Raw genomic sequence first — 18,371 nt, forward strand, 5'->3', positions numbered from 1 at the left:
AATAACTTTTAACCGATTTTATGTTTTTAGAGTAAAATATTGTACTCGTGAATAATTTTACGTTCCTTCTCCAAAATAAAAAAGAGGTATTTAATGAAAAAAAAAAACTTTGACTTGTGGATAGCAAATTTTGCAATAATAATAATTACATTTTTAACAAAAACTTGTTTAGCTATTATTGAAGACACCAAACAATAAATGCTTTTGAATGAAGAGTGAAGGCAACATTATCAATAATAAACCGGGATACATCTTTACAGAATTTGTTTGTGTTGGGACATTTCCAGAATAAGTGTACCAGTGTTTCAAGGATTTTAATAATTGCAAAATGTCAAAACAAACTGCGGCTCGTTCAGACTAGGTAGAAATTCGGATTACGTCGTCGGTAGAAACGGAACTCCATCGTAAACGTGAGTTCACACCAGTTTATTTAACAAACGCACATTATTAGTTATTTTATTATCACAGGTAATATTTAAATATAAGTTAAGACGTGAACAGTGGTAAAGTAAAATGTTAACAAATATTATTGAAGACAGTTTTAATAAACTCGTAACTCTTCCGGGTTCATGTCCATCTACTACCGGGTGACGATGCTGATTTGTCAGATTTCCTGTGCGGTGCATGGCACACTTGACAGGATAGCTGACGGCTCACACAGAGAACTCAGCCGAACATTTTTTTTAAATCAGCCTTTAACGGAGGTGAAACGACCCGAAAGGGGCCCAAGTGAACGCCGAATGACCGTTTAGTAGTGGCCACCGTGCTTCTCCTTACGCTTTCCCCCACACGAGAACCACTTTTCGCCCCCTCTCGGCGTGTGTCATTGCTGGAAAAAAAAGCTAGCTCTCTTTTGAAAATGGCGGACGTGTCAAGCGAGAAGAGCCTGGACGACTTCTTTGCCAAACGGGACAAGAAGAAGAAGAAAGACAAGGGCAAGGCCAAGGAGTCCGTCGCCACCTCGACGTCGATGGGCCTGAAAAAGACCAAGAAGGAGAATGAAAAGTCGTCGAAAGGCGACGGTCTGGATGCCAACATGGAAAAGGTAACGTGGTCGAGTCATTGTCTGTAAATAACTATAACGAGCCATTCAAACCTTCTCGTTGACACCTAAAATGGTGAGAAATTAACTTGTAAGGAGTCAATTTGGGAAGAAATGGCCACTAGCTATCTAGCATATGCTCCTCCCGGCTCATGTGACGACCGGCGGCTAACCATCTCTTAGTTCTTAGCTTCTTTAGCTGACACGTTGAAAAACTCCAAGGAGGCACCTGGGCCTTAATTATTATTAGTTTAGCGTCAAACTAACGTATCAAATTGGGTTTTTTTTAATCACCGAAAAGGGAAAAGGGAGGGCGAGTCGCCGCCATTTTAGTTGGGTTAGTCTCCCCACTAGTACGTCGGTACACAGGGACAGGGGTCCTCGTTTTACGACTGTTACATTCCTACAGCGGCGATCTAACCCGAGTTTCTACGGAAGTCGGAACGTGAAAAACGAATTGGTAAGGCGTGACCAGTAAGAATTATTTGAGGCAGATTCCGATATATGGCAGAATAAAGTTCCAATGACCGATTAATCCAATTTCATACCGATTAAAAAACACACACAAAACATCCATGAATAAAATAACTTATTTGGTTCGTTTACGCTTTCAACAATAAGTATATAAATTACAGGCCCAATATTTGACTGTTTTACAATACTTTCTCCTTTAGCATTTGTTAAACTTTACAACAGCGTCAAATGGGCCGATTTTGTTGTTTGTTTGTTTGAATTTCATTGTTTTTTATGTTAATGTGTATTAAAAAAGGGCTAATATCGACCCTAGGTCGCCCTAGTGTTGTCAGAGGAGAAGCTGAATTTTTTGGTGTGTTTGGTGAGAGATTTGGGAACAATGATTAACATATTGGATTTATTGCAGTTGAGTTGATGAATGTTGGTTTTCATCCAGGATCTGATGTCAGTGAGGCAACTGGTTAGAGTGGAATAGGGAGAGGAGGATTAATTTGGTGGATATGTAAATCTGGACTTCATCAGCATAGCAGTATAAATGGAGGCCATGGCGACGGATTTTGGTTCCCGAGGGTTACTTTGTAAAGGATGACCAGAAGAGGACCAAGCACTGAGCCCTGAGGGATTCCTTGGGACAGATGAGCAGGAGATGGGGTGCAGTGAAGATGAAGATGCTGAGGTGTCAAGAGCCTGAGGAGAGGAGTAGTTTGTTGATTCATCGATTTACAATAGCTACTAAAAGGGCAAATTTTTATTTTTACTTCCCCTCTCAAAAAAAATGTTTCACCTAAGTTTTACAGGTTATATGTTTTACGATGGTGGATAAAGGTTTGAAATTATCTTGGTTTCATTTTTTTATATCACAAAAACCTGGCCGACTGGTTAGCACATCTGTCTCACAGTTCTGAGGACCGGGTTTCAAATCCCGGCCCCTCCTGTGTGGAGTTTGCATGTTCTCCCCCTGCCTGCGTGGGTTTTCTCCGGGCTCTCCGGTCTCCTCCCATGTCCACCAAACCTTCAAGGAGGTTGATTGGAGACTCTAAATTGCCCTTAGGTGTGGATGTGTACGCGAATGGTTGTTTGTTTATATGTGCCCTGCGATTGGCTGGCGACCAGTTCAACGTGTACCCCGCCTCTTGCCCGAAGATAGCTGGGATAGGCTCCAGCACGACCGCAACCCTTGTGAGGATAAAGCGGTACAGAAAATGGATGGATGGACAAAAACCTGGCATTTGAATAGGGGGGGTGTAGACATTTTATGTCTATTGCCTACCTACGCTAATGCTGTAAGTAAAGTATGAAAAACATCTAAAACAAACAAAAAACAGGAAGTACAGTGTTAACTGAACGTGATAATAAGTAGTCTTAGGCCGCTGCGCAAGCTGTGTTATGCACGCTTGGGTCCCTCTGTATTGATGACGTCGTGTTAGTGCGGTGCCGCATTTTGAGTGGTCTGTATCCCCTTCCGGCCAGGAGGACGAGGAGTGGAAGGAGTTTGAGCAGAAAGAGGTGGACTACAGCGGCCTGAGGCTCCAAGCGTTGCAGATAACGTGAGGATGAAAGCGTCACCTCGAAAGTGCACAAACGTGCCAATAATATCAGTTGTTGTTTGTTTTCCCAAGTGAAGAGAAGGACGAAGAGGAGTATGATGACGAAGAGCAGGATGAGGATGGGGATGTCCTCATTGTCGCAGGTGGTGACAAAATGTCCGGCCCTTGGAACAAGTCCACTTCTGTTCCTGCGCCGGTTGGTGAGTACTAACCCTTCACTTACCAAATGGGCTTCAGCTAAGCATGGGCTGCTATCAGATTCTGATGGTACGATAACCTTGAGCAAAAATATTCTCGTGTCATGGTGCCAGGGTATTGCAATTGCAACTTTAAAATGCACTATTTTCAAATGTTGAGGTAAATAATATTTTTCCATTAAATTAAATTGATTATATTGTGAAACAACATTTGATACATTAGTAAATATAAAAAGCAAGTGAACATTTTAATTAGTCTAAATAAAATCTAAATGTAGTACAACAGTTAAAGTATTTCTTTCTCAGAAAATGAGTAGATACTTCTCTGCTCTTCGCCAGTTTGTGAAATAACGCCAGACTGGAAATGAGCTGCTCTTATTTGCCTCGGTAGCAAGTCTATAGTATTTATTTCTAGTTTACCAATTGTAGACAAACTGACTCTCGTAGCTGGTGGGAAACGTTAATCTCAAGAATGCGTTATTTTAATATATTAATTAGGGCTCGACCAATTAATCAGCTGGCTCATTTAATTTGCCGATATTATCCCTTTTCAAAGCAGCAAATTTTTGCCCACGGTATACCTTGAAACCCGCAACCGGCCCATACCTAGCTGCAGCTATTGAATAGTTTTACCATCACGTATACTACCATCCATCGATTAATCGAGTAATGGGATGAAAATATATTATGCATTATTGCATGTGAGATGCAGGTATTACTGTTGTCCACTTGGGGTCGCCACCCTCACGTTCCACACGAAATTATCTGTGACTTTGAGTTTGTGTGGTTTTAAAAGGTGGGGCCTGGCATGGTAAGTGACCAGCGTAGCATTTGTCTGTTGGGAGTTCGGTTAGTGGCTGGGTGTCAACGAGTTAACCTTTAGCCAGTCTGCGTTTTGAGTTTAGGGTCACTGTGAATTTTCAAGGCAGAGGTTTTACCTAAACCTTTTTTTTTTTTTTTTTTTTTTTTTTTTTTTTTTAATGAACACTTCAAGTTAATCGATTAATCATTTCAGCCCTACTTACCAAAGATCCAAAATGATAGCGGCCGATTATTTTCCTTCCTTCTCCGCAGAGGACGTGGAGACGCCGGAGTCGAAGCCGGCGGGCGTCTACCGTCCCCCGGGGGCTCGCCTCACCTCGTCCAAACGAGGCCACAACCAGGGACCCCCTGAGATCTTCAGTGACGCCCAGTTCCCCTCTTTGATGGCCACCGGCAAGCACGTGGAGACGCGCAAGTAAGTCCAAGCACGGGGATTGGTCGGCTTCCCACACACCGGTGACACAATCATTGCTCGGTGTCGTGTGTCACTCATAATGGGAGCACCACTCGTTTACAGAAGGCATGACCGCACCTGACCGCTAATAGAAAAAAATCTGTGAATAATTGATGCCAGTTATATTTGCCGAAAAATGTCTGAATAAATAGAAAAATAATACCAATAAGCAGTTTCTGCTCACCAAATGAACCTACCAAAACAAAGAGTAGACTCTTCTTTCACCAGAAAGTTTTTCTAGCATTTTCTTTGCTTTTTATTTTTCATTTATTTATTTTTAAAAAATCAGGAATAGGATATAAGTTGGTTTCACCAAAAATGACACTTTCTGACCAAAAAGCGGGAGAGGAGGAGCTTTTTTTTTTTTTTTTTTTTTTTTAAAAAGACTGATAAATCACGGCTGCCATTTTATAAGTAATTTTGTCTGCTTGCCGCCAGGGATCGCGAGATGGAAAAGACGTTTGAGGTGGTGAAACACAAGGGCCGTGGCCGAGAGGACGGCAACGCCAGCGCCGCTGTGCAGCACCTGCAGCTGGACAACCAGTACGCTGTCCTGGGGGACAAGTAAGGCATGCGCACCACGCCACCGCCGCAGCCGCCATTTGGCACACCCCCACCAACCAACCAACCAACCAACTAACCACTGCCCGATGAGGAGGAAGGAAGCAAGTGGCTAAACGTTGCAGCTGCTAGTAGTACTGCACTCACCACCAACACACATTTAAATCATCACACCTAATGTTGGCGTGGTTGGGAAGAGGGGAGCTCTTGAGCGTGGGACTAATCAACTCCAAACAAGCTTGTGGCGGCGACAGGAAGGTGAGGACCTTGTGGGCCACGTGTGTCTCTCTCTGGACTTCATTGAGATGATTTTACAAACTTGTGTGGGGGGAAAACATCTATTTTTCTGCGCTGTATCACACACACACACGCGGGGCATGGTGGGGTGCGTTTGGGCTTTCAGGGGTGGGTGGGGGCGGGAACACTACCTCGACCACGTGGACTCTCTGTTTCGTCCCCCCAATAAATCCTGCTCGTGTTGCGATGAATGGGATACGAGCTGTCGGGGTGATTCGTGTGCAAACAGTCACCACAGAGACTTGTACCTTTCCCTAATAAAGTGGCCTTACGGATTCAAACGGCTCGGTCATCCCAGGAGAACTCGCTGCTCGTCGGAAGCGCTATATATGTATATATACTTGAACTCACCACGAAAGGAAGAAGGAAAAAAAATGTAGTTTGGAAGATTTCAACCGTTTCTCATATCAGCTGTTTAGTTTTCAGCCATTTCATTATCATTCTTAGATCAACGCTGGCTTGAATGGCACTTCCCTTATGTTTGACACCTACAAAGTAATAACCATTTAAATGCATTTTTCTCCAGCTAATTTCAAGTGATGGCTTTCATAATTCAAAATGAACTGGCAATTGAGTTATCGCAGTCATTGCAGTTTTCAAAGTTAATTGATGAGGAATAAGTGTCTCTTTTTTTGAAAGGGGAGGGGTCAGTTTAATAAAAATGAGTAAAGTGCTTGGATACTTGTGTGCGTGCAGTGGAAGTAGAAAATGTTTGAAGACGACGAGACCCAACTTGTCAAATAAAAGTGCTAATCATGAACTTGTTTGTGTGTGAGTGGACTTCTAGCTTCAAAATACTGTAATTTATGCGAACGCAGTAGTCATTTCAAAACTACAGTAAATATTTGTATGAAAACACTTTTACCGTCAATATAAAACAATCAAATGGAAAAACACTACGTGCAGCGCTAGCAGTATAAGTTGGTGTTGTATGTCGGGACGATTCCTAATTATATGAACAATTCAGGACTAAATTGTAATCTTTGCACGTTTCCAGCACCGTCAAACACATTTAATCAATATAGAAACAACACAAATGACTTAAGTTCAGCTTTTAAGTATCGATGACTGTTACCGGGACCCTTCACGAGTACCCGATACCTTTATTTCTCAATGGGTTTTTTTTAGACTTTTTATTTCTTTTTTTTTTTTTAATATACTTTTTTACTAAACTTGAAAACAGGTCAATTTGACCTGCAACATAAGGGATGTGTTTGAAAATTAAAAAATGTATTTAAAAAATAATAATAAATCTGAAATACATTTTTATCCCAATAGTTTGTTTTTTTCCCCCTAGATTTTGAGAACTTGAAAACCGCAAACTTGTAGTGCAACATTAGAGAAGGCTTTACGTTCCACTTTTAAAGCGTCGGTGCGAAGGTGATCACAAAACTCTGAATATTATATATCGAATTGTTTATTGATTTCTGCACGATTTCACATTCCTTTTCCCTGCTCCTTTAAATTGAAGCCTCTTGCTCCTTTTAGCACAAGTTGATTGAACATCAATCAACAGTCTCACAATAGCACCTTTTTGTTTGGAGGGAATCGAAGTAGCAAACATACACACATACTTACAGGTAAACATCGTCAAAGAATGCAGACAAAATGTTGTTTTCCCTCAAACAAACATCCACAAAAAGCGTTGTCTACATGGAGATTTATTGTTTTGTTTTATTTTTAGCTTTCCTGTTTTCTTGTCAATTAGCTGGGACACTGATACAATCAGTTCCTCCTCCACGTCTCTTTAAGGCTGCCGTCTCCTGCGCAGCGCACAGATAGTAAACGTAAGCAATTCCGCATCCTCCCGCGCTTTTGTCAGATGTGTGGCGTTGGCAGCTGATGATGACGACGATCAGGCTGGTTCCGACTAGTCGTCCTTCTCCACGATGACCTCGCCGTGGAGCACCCTCCTCCTCTGCCGCAGCATGTGGAAGAAGAGCTGAGGGAACACTGCACACAACAACAAAGACAAGTCAGTGTTGTAACACAGCGAACCGTGGTTTATGGCACGGGAGACATTGCCGACCTCGCAGCAAGTGGTGAAAATCTGACATTGTCGAGTCTGCATGTGAGTGTTTGGGCGTGAGCTGTGGCCGACAGCAGCTCTCGTGTGAGTGTACTCATGTTTTACTTTTCTCCCAGCATTCAATAAACCGCTAAAAAGTGCATCGGCGACAGTAAGTACATTTCGTACACTAAAAAAACATCAGTGTGTAAAAGCTCACAGTTACGGCATTAGTTTTCGTTTGCTGTGTTCTGTGTGAAAGACAAAGGCTTGTTTATGTTGAAAGCAACTGTCCCGTTGTGTATTTTACATAACTGTAGAATGCCGCGTCACTGTGTGAAAATGAAAAAAAAAAAAAAAATGGAGTGTTCTGTGTGAAAGCCAAAGGATGTTCGGTTAGAGCTCTGGTGCATTTATTTATGTTTTTTGGGGCGGTGAACTTACAGGGGATGTAAGATAGCATGATGACCACCAGACAGTAGTAGTAGTCGAAGGACACGTTGTACTTATTGGGGAGCCTCATGGAGTACATGCCCGAGCGGCGCACGAACGGCAGCGCCGAGTGGATGGTCAGCAGCTCGCCCACCACGCCCAGCGGGTACAGCACGATGAACAGGGTGTATCTGCACACAAGCACGTTTGGTACACCTTTTCTTGAGCCACCCAGTTTACATGCTGCTGTTTTGGTTTGCAAATAAGTTGCGATGGGCTCAGCAGTTAACTCCAGGGGGAAAACAGGTCTGTTTGAATTCACACCAAAGTGTTAAAGTTTCAAAGTATGAGTGTTGTCACAGCACCATGTTAGCATAGAGTGGCTAGCCGTGCAACGGAGCCTCCACCTGGCCCATTTGATGAAGTACGGCAGGTGGTGGAGCAGGTTGAAGGTGTAGTAGGAATATCTGGTGATCTCCGTCAGGGTCCACACCACCAGAAAGAGGACCACGCTCCCTTCGTTCTGGATCTTCATTAAGGGCAGGCCCAGAGTGAGTCCTCGATTTCAGACTGGCAGCTTTTCTTGGTGTTTTCTTACCTGTCTGATGCTGTTGGTGACGAACCACACCATGAAGATGCGCGAGCTCACTTGCACCCCGGTGACGATCACCGATGTCCTAACCAGGCCTGCGGCGACAGCAATTATTTAGGGCGGACATTTAAGGCGCAAAGCGACCTAGATTAAAGGCGTCACGTACCGATGGCGCAGTGTCCCACCTGGAAGAGAAAATACATCAAAGTAATTAGTAAGGATTGTATTCTCAAGATTTGACAGGAAAGTTCCATTATTAAATGTATTTACTAATTATTGTGCATTACTTTTATACAAATAGTACCAAAAACTGTATTTGAAATCGTTCCATTACCACAAAAACATGAGAATAAGAAGCCCATAAGTGCAATTGCTAATAATTAGTGTTACTTTTGGTACAAATTATATTAAAAAAAATAATAATAATCTGGAGGTCTTTGAATGTTTTTAAATCATCCATAAATACAAAAACATGATTTTTCAAAATCTATAGTGTAATTTTGTAATTGCATAGAATGTAAACAGTTTTTGACACTTTTTTTTTTTTTTTGCTTCAATTCAAAGGACATTGTCATGTGCGCGCCTTGGCCACCTGGGGGCAGTACAAAAAATACATATACCTGTGTATTGTTATATTGTCTGCCTACATCAGTTGCTGCACTGTTTGTGTTCAAACAGCCATTGCTTGCAGGGTTATCGCCATACAGGGTCACAGCGATACCGATGTTATTCTTTAGCCCGTCTATGTCGTTTTGCATTGTTTGTTAGCATTAAGCTAAACGGACTCATCCAAGGCAAAGCTATGTGGTGGTTGTGGTTTAATTATGTTTGTTTTATGTTTAGTTTGACCATAAACTTCAGCTGGGAGTGGCAATAAACCGCTTGAAGCCTCCTTTCAAAGAACTGTTGACTACCTCCCCAGCTGCTGCTTGTTATGAAGTTCACCGCTATCATCGCTGGCGATCTTAAGGCAAATTCTTGCTTGCAAGTCAAAGCACAAAAATCTCGATACAAATTGTTAGTCGGGTCATTCTTATCTCGAGGCACCAGTGTACTGCCACAAAACTCTTACCTCGACTAAAGCAAAAGTCTGGAAGAACTTGAGGGTCCTGGCTATACTTCTGTACAGGCCCTTGTGTGTGCCTTTCTGCATATAGAAGCGCATCATCGCCATGGCCAGGACCAACCACCTGAGAGCAACAATAAAAAATACAAAAATTCAAATTAAGTTAATCTGTTTTAGATTATTTTTTTTTTTTAAAAAGGACAATAAGCAAGATCTGTCAGTACTGTGTTACACTCTGCAATGTATGTAGTATGTATAGCTTAAATGAAGATTTTCGTTACTTGTAAATAAGTCCGTTCTGTAATATCAGATTTAATAATAGCAGAGTTAAAATAACTGTCAAGCACTTCAGCATTAACAAGACATAAGAAAAACAATTTAGATTAGGGGTTGGGTAGAATGATGTTTTTTTTTTTTTTTTTCTATCATCATCATTAATAATAATGGCTGTATTTCCGACATGTGTAAGGGTGACACACGTTTGTAATCGGAGTTTAAAAGAAAATAAAACCCAAAAGTGCCCGTTGAGCATTTCCCGTGTCGCCGTCGCCGTCTAAACTTACACCAGCAACCCCCGCGGCCCTTCACACTTGCCCCCCCCCCCCCGCTCGGCCCTATTTGGACACGCAGCGGCGCTCCATTCATTCCGACGGGCTCACCTACCCGGCCGTCATGGCGATGTTGTAGAAGGTGAGCCACGCGGTGGCCACAGTGCCTTTGACGCCTTTCTTGTTGTTGTTTTCCTTCTCGTCCGACGCCGCGACGCCGTCCTCGTCGCTGGACGCCATGCTGGTGCCCGGGCAGGGGTGGAGTGGTGCCGGGGGCGGGTCCCTCGGGGCTCTGGGAAGTTAGATGACAGCTGGAGGGAGGCGTGGGGGAGGGGGCGTGCTCTCAATAAAGGGGGGTCGGGCACGACAAACGAGTGTGCTGCCACCTGGTGGGAAAGTGGAACCTCCAAAGTCCAATGCTAAAATGCAATGGGTTTTTTTTTATGATCAAAATGCACTCTATAATATTACCCTTGATTTAAATAAATAAATAAATAAAAATAAAAAATAATTCAGTAATGACATTTAATAAGAATTAAATATTTTTTACGCACTTTCTCCTTCAATTGTGCCGCTCAAGCTGGTGCGCGCGCTTTGACCACCAGGGGGCAGTATAAGACAGACTTTCACATACAGCGGACTCCCGCATTTTTGTAGTTCAGCATTCGCAGACTTTTTTTTTAACCCTAGCCCCTGTTAATAGCATTTTTTAGGGATTTTTTTTCATCTAATTTATAATAAGCGTCAACTATTTCCAGATATTCACTATTCACGGTCGGGACCGGTCCCTATCCTCTGCGAATAGCGGAAAAATCACTCTGGCCTTTGGTGAATTTAATCGGGACTGAGACACAAATTCCGCCCAATTGCTCGTATTGTTTTCAATCTTTAACCGGTTTAACATTTACGATTGTTTGCCCGGACTGGTTTCCAAGCTGATTTAAAATCACTCTTAACACACTTCAGACCACAGGATAATCGCGAGGGATGATCTTTCAGAGACATCAGACAATCGGGCCTTTGCTAAAAATCGGTACGTGTGTACCCCACTAAAGTTAACAGACAGTCCACATCCTTGTCAAGCTTTGTTTACCGGGCACACAATGGCGATTGTGGTGTAAGCAGTTTTAGGCCGGTGCTGTGTGGAACATACTGGTGTTGGGGCAGGGCGGACAATGGTGGGGACCGCTCGCCGCCCCCCTGGGTCTCACACCCCGGTGTCCTCACAGCATGGGCTCGGGCCGGACACTGAAGTTGGTGGTGTGCGAGGCGCTGCAGTTTGCCGGCCTGTGCGTGCCGCTCTTTGTGATCATGCAACGCTTCGCCGCCATCGTGGCCAAGGTCCAAGGTGAGGGGGGCACCGGCGGGGCCTACTGGCTCATCGTGGCCTCGTCGGTGGCCTACGTCACGTCCGCCACCCTCCTGGTCTGGGTGCCCCTCAAGTACATGGTGTTCGCCAAGAAGAGATTCCTGGTCGGGAGGAAGAAGTGGTGAGCGGTGCCGTCGCAGAGAAAATTGCCATCTTGGTCTTCCTGACCTCATTTATGTGTCTTTCCGTCCAGGAGGCCCGTGGCCCTCGTGTTTGTGATCCTCTCCACGATGCCCTGCTTTGCCTTTCTCATCGCCAGCTCGGAGGTACCACAAATGTCCATCCATTCAATTTCTATAGAGCTTGTCCTTATTGGGGTCACGGGTCGGCGGGAGCCTATGCCAGCTGATTTTTGAGCTAGAGAAGCAGGGTATACAATGAACTGGTTGCCAGCCAAAATTGCAAGGCAAATACAAGCAAAGGATCATTTACACGTATGTGCAATTTAGATTTTTCAATTAACCTTACAACCCCTATTGGCAATCTGTTTTATCTTAAGATAGCATGTCTGGAAATAGATCAAATGTATTTTTTAATGTGGAATTTTCCAGTCATCACACACATGAAAACTATTTTTATGCCCTAAATATTAACTGCATACCAAGTCAATTTTTAAATGATTAAACAGGCAGCGGGTCACAATGACCCGTGAACATTTTTTAACGTACCAAAGAAACCAACGTAGCAGGAGGGATTAATCTGCACCCAAATCTGGTTCAAAGCTACTCCCCCTGAGTTGAAGGCCTCAGCACAACTGACAACTTGTATTATTTATGCACATAAGCTCCTTTGATTTAAAAGCGCTTTTTTGTCCAGTAAAAGTGCAACAATGTCAACAGAAAATGTGAATGTTGTAAAATGATTTTGACTCTTTTGGGATTGTTGTTTGTGGTATATTTATACTTTTAAACTATTAATATAGATAATTTTAAGCATTTTCGGGAAGTGTCATTTACCTGTGGGTTTTTGCGGTAGTGGGGGTTTACCAGGCACGTGCTCAAACACCTGCCCTTTCGCCCTGGATGAAAAAATGCCCTTTTTGCTCCAGTCCACCCCCCGCTCCCCCAATCATTCATCAATATTAAAAACAAAATGCTCTCTCTTTCATCAATGCCACCCGAAGGGTTTTGCTATTTGAGGGGCACACACCTTAATTTATTTGGAGTTAATCAGAGGCACTTAAAATTTATAAGAGGGTGTGTGCACTTGTGCAACCATATTATCTCAATTGTTTATTTTTACTTCGCCTATCTATTTTTTTTCCCAATTAAGTTGTACTGGTTATAGGTTAACTAATAGTGGATTTTTTTATATAATGAATTATCTTGGTCTTATTTATGTATATCATAAAAAGCCGACGTGTTAATAGTTGTATTACTGACTGTGTTGATTGTGTTAACAGAAATAAATACTCAAGTTAAATATATACTACAGTTTTTTTCTTAATTGTATGAATAATTTTGGTGATTGGTGCCGTTTTTGGGCTTTAGCACCTGCCCTTAAAAGTGTTTGTGCACGTACCTGGGGTTCGCTGTCATGGCAGAATGGAGCTAAGGCCTGTTGGCGGGATAAAGGTGATGACTTGTGAGAAGAAAGTCCTCAGGGGAATCATGTGTGAGGAGGAGGAGGTGCTGATAAGCAGCTGGGTTCCTCTTCCTGCGCTTCTTGTCACATCATGTGTCCACCAGGCACATTTTCACTTCCCGGTTGGCCCGTGGCCCAGGGCTCGCTTTGCTGCTTTGCGTGGCCCGAACGGACCTTTTGGTCCTCTGCTTATCAGACGTAAAAAAAAAAAAAAAAGCCCACAAAATAATGCTGCACTGATTCCCGCTTGTTCGGCTTTGTTCTCAAGTCCTGACTCAGGCTTATGTCGAGAGCTGAATGGCACTTAGAGATTCTCAACTGGTGGGTCGGGACCCAAAAGTGGGCCGTGGAGCCAATTTGGGTGGGTCGCGGACAGGTAATAAAAAAATTACTGATACCAACGTACGACATTTTGGGGTTTTCAGATGGCGTAAAGAACAAGGCACGCTCAGGTAGCGCCATATTTTCATTGGATTGTTTAAAATCTACAGCCTACAGTGTTTTTCATTTTAATACACAGTCACGGAAAAATCATCAGACCACCTTTGTTTCTTCGGTTTCTTGTTCATTTGAAATGCTTTGTTACAACTAAAGGTACATTTCTCAATCCTGAGATACAAGCGCTGTATGGGGGCAGTAAACTCACTTCACAATAAGCAAAATTGTGTATTCAAAACAACATTACCTTAAGAATGGCCCGCTAGCTTTTGCGATATAATAGAAAATGGGATTGACATGCTGAGGGTTAGCATCAATAGTCACGGTTTACATATATTCTTTATGATACAAAAAAATTACCAATATTTCAACATTGTACTGACTCATGTACAGTAGTAGTAGAGGTACTATTCTTCTTCATTTGGGTCTGTATAACTATATTATACTGCCCCCGGTGGCTAAGACAAGCGCAGCAGAAAGAGCAGCACAATGAATTGAATTGCAGCATTAAATCATGATGCACAAATTATTTATTGCGTTACAGTCAATTTAAATGTAATTGCTGTTTTTAGAAAGTACAATATTATAGAGTGCAATTTTTCCTGATTATAAACCACAAACAAAATTCTTTGGGGTTTTTTCGGGGTCAGGAACGGATTAATGGCGTTTCCATTAATTTCAATGGGGAAAGATGATTTGAGATACACATGTTTTGAGTTATGAGCATGTTCAACAAACAAATTAAGTTAATATCTCAAGGCACCACTGTAATTTACTTGAGTTGTATTCATGTCGCTGTTTTTTTCTTTTTCTTTTTTTCCTTGCAGGTCCAGATCCGCAACAAGCTGCGTCACGACACGTTCGCCGAGCTGCCCGTGTCGCTTATCCTTTTCTCCCTCATTAGCATGGATGTGGTGGAAAGGATACGGCACTGCAGGCTGACGGGACAGGGTGAGCTTACGTGTACTCGCCTCCCTGTCACGTTCGGGTAATAATGGTAATGTTTAGCTTTTGTTTGCCGTAAAAATGTGCTGAGTCGACAAGTTGCTAGCTACCTGCAAGGTAGTGTCAGAACCATTACAGGAACTGGCCTCTGAGGTGGGACAGAAGTGTGACACCAACTTCTCCCGCCTTGTTGTGTCAAAAGCAATTTTCTCCACACGTATTTTTTTTTTCACTTCACCAAACTGCTGCGGTGACTTTGTCGAGTTATCTGATTGCGGGATGCCGTGATCGGGCGGGGAGTTCAAAGTAGAGCCGCTGCTCTTCTGCATGGAGAATGGCATGGGCATCTGATTGGGATGCCTCCTGGACACAAAGAGTTCTTCCAGACAGGTCCCCCTGGATGGAGGACACGCTGGAGGGACTATGTCTCACGGCTGGCCTGGTAATGACTCCAAAGCCTCCCCTCCCCCTCAAAGAGCTGGATTAAGGAGTTTGGGAGAGCGAAGTCTGGCCTATCCTGCTTAGGTCGCTGGACTGCGACCCGACCCTGGATAACCTGAATAAAATGGATGGAGGGGATACTGTGCACAGTTGCGGCAATATCCCACATCACTGGTTTCTGTGTAAAGGGGAGGAAGATAAATACGGGGTAATATATCTGTGTGGCATTGGAGAGACTAAGCAGCCACTGCACAGGTGCATGGCGCAGCATGGACAGGAGGCTTCTTCATTCGGAATCAGTGGTTCATTTGTATCTCAAGAAGGTAGATAGATTCCTTTGAGGACAATGACGTCCAAATTCTGGATGGGAATGTTTGAAAGAGGTGTAAAAGAAACCATCTCTGTTAAACGAGAAAAGCCATCTCTAAACAGAGAAGGAGATTTGAGAATAAGAATGTCCTTATATCTCTCCTCAAGAACTGAAGAAGCCACTTGGATTAAAGAGGTGAACAACAAACAAGAACAGCCCAGTAAAATCAGGGGCTCCTGTTACAGCGCTAATGTGTGATTTTTTTATATATATTTTTTTTGAGTAAAAGAGGCTACAGTTATGTGCAAAAGGCACAGGTGGATAGATTCCGGGTATTCTGTTACAGATCGGATTGATCTCATTTAGCATCCTGGCACTTAGTAATAGTTGTTCCGGTTGTGTCTTCAGATAACGTCCTGGAGAGGGATCCCGACATCCCCTCCTCAGTGCTGACGCACGTGGAACAGGTCACCCCCATCGCCCCTACTGTTCAGGGGTCCGGAATGACAGGCCCTGGAAGGGCTGGTCCCAGTTTGCCCCCAGGGCAGGTGGTGGGCTCCCCCGCAGTGCCGGTGGGTGCGACAGGCCAGCGGGGGGGCGACAGAACCCACAACGGCTCCAGCCGTAGACCGGAGACCAACGGCACCATCCCGGGAATACCCGACAACGCCAGGAGGGCGGTACGCATTCCGGAATCGAGCCCCCACGTGGCGCAGGCCCACTCGGGCCCACTGCGGTTCCTGTGCGCCAGCGACGCCCGCGCTGACGTGTTCGTGGACGGCTTCATGTTCTGGATGGACACAGCGGAGATGACTCGGGTGGCGTTCCACCCGCTGGTTTGCTACTCGAGCTGGGTGTCCCCCATTTACGTCTTCTGCTGCCTGTCCTGCCTGCGGGTGGTGGTTGTGCCCCACGACCCGCTGCTGTCCTCGCTGGGCGTCGTCCTCCAGGACCTGCCCTTCCTGTTCGTGCGAGCCGGCCTGCTGGCCATCTTCGGTTTGGTCACGCCGCTGCTCTACCTAATGAAGAATCTGCTGGTGTGCCTGGCCTTCATCTACTTCAACTTCATGACCAAGCTCAGGATCTTCAACACACAGAGGATGTACTTGTAAACCGCCAGCTCCGCAAAAAAAAAAAAACAGAAAAATTAACACCTTTCATCAACTAGTGGACTAGGGACTGTTTCTTCTTCGTAACTGCAGATGGTTGAGGAAGAATATTTTTGGTGCAGTATATTACAGTTATGACAAGTAAAAAGAACTAATTGAGAAACACAGAAATGCAGAGAAACTGGAGTTAAAGGCAAAATAAAAAGGGGGTATTTTTGGAGGAATGTCACGTCGCTCCACAACAACACAACATGCGTCTGAGTTCACTGGAATACTAATCGTTGCTAACACGCTATACATTTTTTTCCACAATTTCAAGCAGTTGCCAGTTGTGGTGGATGTTTGTGTTTCTGCATGATGGCGTTTCAGACAGTGTAGTCCTGCAGTCGCTTGAAAATGGACCGGAATCTTCACCCAGCCTAGCGGATCGTTTTGCAAATTAGCACATGGAAACAGTTTAACCTACACACATATTTGACTGTTCACATGCATTGAAGGGTGTTGCTGTTTTGGTTAGCAACTGAGTTCAAATGGCCTCAGCGTCTGTGAAATGAGAAAATTACAATTACTGTAAATCTATTTTTGGAAAAGGGGGGTTTTAATGTATTGGAGTGGGACGTTTATTTGTGGATTTGTAGCTTCCTCTTCCCATTTGTAATAAATATTTGTATTTAAAAAGGAAGCCTTCTCACCAGTACTTTTTATTCATTTTGCGTGCCCCTATGTTTAAATACATTCCACATTTGTAACTTTATTGCCAGTATTTCATGGCACTTCCCCACTAGGAAGCAGGATTTCCTCCTGTGTTCTTTTTGTATTGATTTGTGTCATCTTTGGAAACTGCAGAGATCTCCGAAGAGGGTAGTCGGGGGCTTTCGGGCGGTGGGGGGGACTTCTACATTCTTCACAGTTTGTCACATCAGCATTTTACTCACATTCTTTGCCACTCTTTGGAAGCATACTCTTGTTCTTGAGTGTGTTAATTAAGTGCGAAGGACCTATTTTTAACCCTCTTGTTACATTGCGGGTCAAATTGACCCATAAAATGTATAGATTTTATTTCTGGGATTTTCTGATACTAACAAAATGGGGAAAATAAAGTGAGTGAATAGTTGCACTAAATATTTTTTTTATGCTGCATGTTTAACCGTAACATGTTTACACTTCCCACTGTAGGTCACATTGACCCGTGAACATTCTTGCTTTACCAAAGAAACAAATTTAACAAGAGGTTTCATCCACATATTTTCAAATTGAGTAAATAATGAGATATATTTATTTCATACCACACACCCTTTGTCAGATTGACCCACATAATGTCAGAATTCCAATATTCACAAAAATGAGTGAACTAAATATTAATTGAATTCATTATTATTGTTGTTTTGGATGGTTAAACACATTCTGGGTCGAACTGACCCGTGAGATCTTTAACCGTTTTATTACTGATATTTTCTGTCATTTACAAAATAGGGGAAAACAAAAGAGTGAACTAAATGAGTGAATGACCATAGCTAATATTTTTTTTTGGGGGGGAAAGGGAGTTAAACTTGTAGCGGGTCACATTGACCCGTGAACATTTCGGACAAAAGAGGTTTCACCCAAGTTGAGTTCATAATGAGATTTGGGATTTATTTCATTTGTGACTCTTCCGGATCATTTCACACACCCCGGGTCAAATTGACCCGCATAATTTTATGTTCTGATTTCCTTTCTGGGGATTTCCAATATTGAAAAAAACAAGTACTAAATATTATCAGAATTTTTGATGGGGGATAGTTAAATGCGTTCTGTGTCCAATTGACCTGTAAAATGTTTTATTTTGTCACTAGGGTTTCACAAAGTAGGGGAAATAAAAAAGCTGACAGATGATTTAGCGGGGAGGTTAAACATGCAGCGGGTCACATTGACCCATAAACGTGGAACAAAGAAACAAACCCGCATATTTGCAAATTGGGTTGATAATGAGATTTAAGATTTATTTAGTAGCAGACTCTCCCGGACCATTGAACGCGCAACGGGTCAAATCGTGATTATTGTTACTGTCCCTGAACCTACAGTAACAGGAGTTTCCTGATCAAACGTCCCGATTGTCCCTAATAATATCCGAGTGAGTTTTCTTCCCTCTAGTAGAG

General features: G+C 43.2%; 3 protein-coding genes across 4 annotated transcripts; 2 read left to right on the forward strand and 1 right to left on the reverse strand.

Annotated features, from left to right (window-relative positions):
* The first annotated feature begins 582 nt into the window (after nt 1-582).
* Nucleotides 583-6,154, forward strand: cdv3 (carnitine deficiency-associated gene expressed in ventricle 3). Of its 2 annotated transcripts, none has more exons than XM_061758167.1 (5): nt 583-1,045; nt 2,987-3,063; nt 3,136-3,263; nt 4,335-4,497; nt 4,975-6,154. In XM_061758167.1, exons 1-5 carry the CDS (start codon nt 860-862, stop codon nt 5,102-5,104), a joined length of 684 nt encoding a protein of 227 aa, XP_061614151.1. In that variant the 5' UTR covers nt 583-859; the 3' UTR covers nt 5,105-6,154. The 2 variants fall into 2 exon arrangements, with proteins under 2 accessions (XP_061614151.1, XP_061614152.1); XM_061758168.1 differs by having other exon boundaries at nt 584-1,045; nt 2,990-3,063.
* A 641-nt stretch (nt 6,155-6,795) lies between these two features.
* On the reverse strand, nt 6,796-10,344 carry hacd1 (3-hydroxyacyl-CoA dehydratase 1). The gene is made up of 7 exons (XM_061758164.1): nt 10,156-10,344; nt 9,499-9,616; nt 8,593-8,611; nt 8,433-8,521; nt 8,242-8,363; nt 7,847-8,025; nt 6,796-7,347 (listed from the first exon to the last, which is right to left on the reverse strand). Exons 1-7 carry the CDS (start codon nt 10,278-10,280, stop codon nt 7,265-7,267), a joined length of 735 nt encoding a protein of 244 aa, XP_061614148.1. The 5' UTR covers nt 10,281-10,344; the 3' UTR covers nt 6,796-7,264.
* A 70-nt stretch (nt 10,345-10,414) lies between these two features.
* On the forward strand, nt 10,415-16,986 carry LOC133470147 (transmembrane protein 236-like). The gene is made up of 4 exons (XM_061758157.1): nt 10,415-11,530; nt 11,603-11,675; nt 14,259-14,382; nt 15,536-16,986. The coding sequence occupies exons 1-4, from the start codon at nt 11,271-11,273 to the stop codon at nt 16,237-16,239; spliced, it is 1,161 nt and encodes a 386-aa protein (XP_061614141.1). The 5' UTR covers nt 10,415-11,270; the 3' UTR covers nt 16,240-16,986.
* Nucleotides 16,987-18,371: the final 1,385 nt, after the last annotated feature.

The sequence above is a fragment of the Phyllopteryx taeniolatus genome, chromosome 20, assembly GCF_024500385.1.
Source record: "Phyllopteryx taeniolatus isolate TA_2022b chromosome 20, UOR_Ptae_1.2, whole genome shotgun sequence".
Lineage (NCBI taxonomy): Eukaryota > Metazoa > Chordata > Actinopteri > Syngnathiformes > Syngnathidae > Phyllopteryx > Phyllopteryx taeniolatus.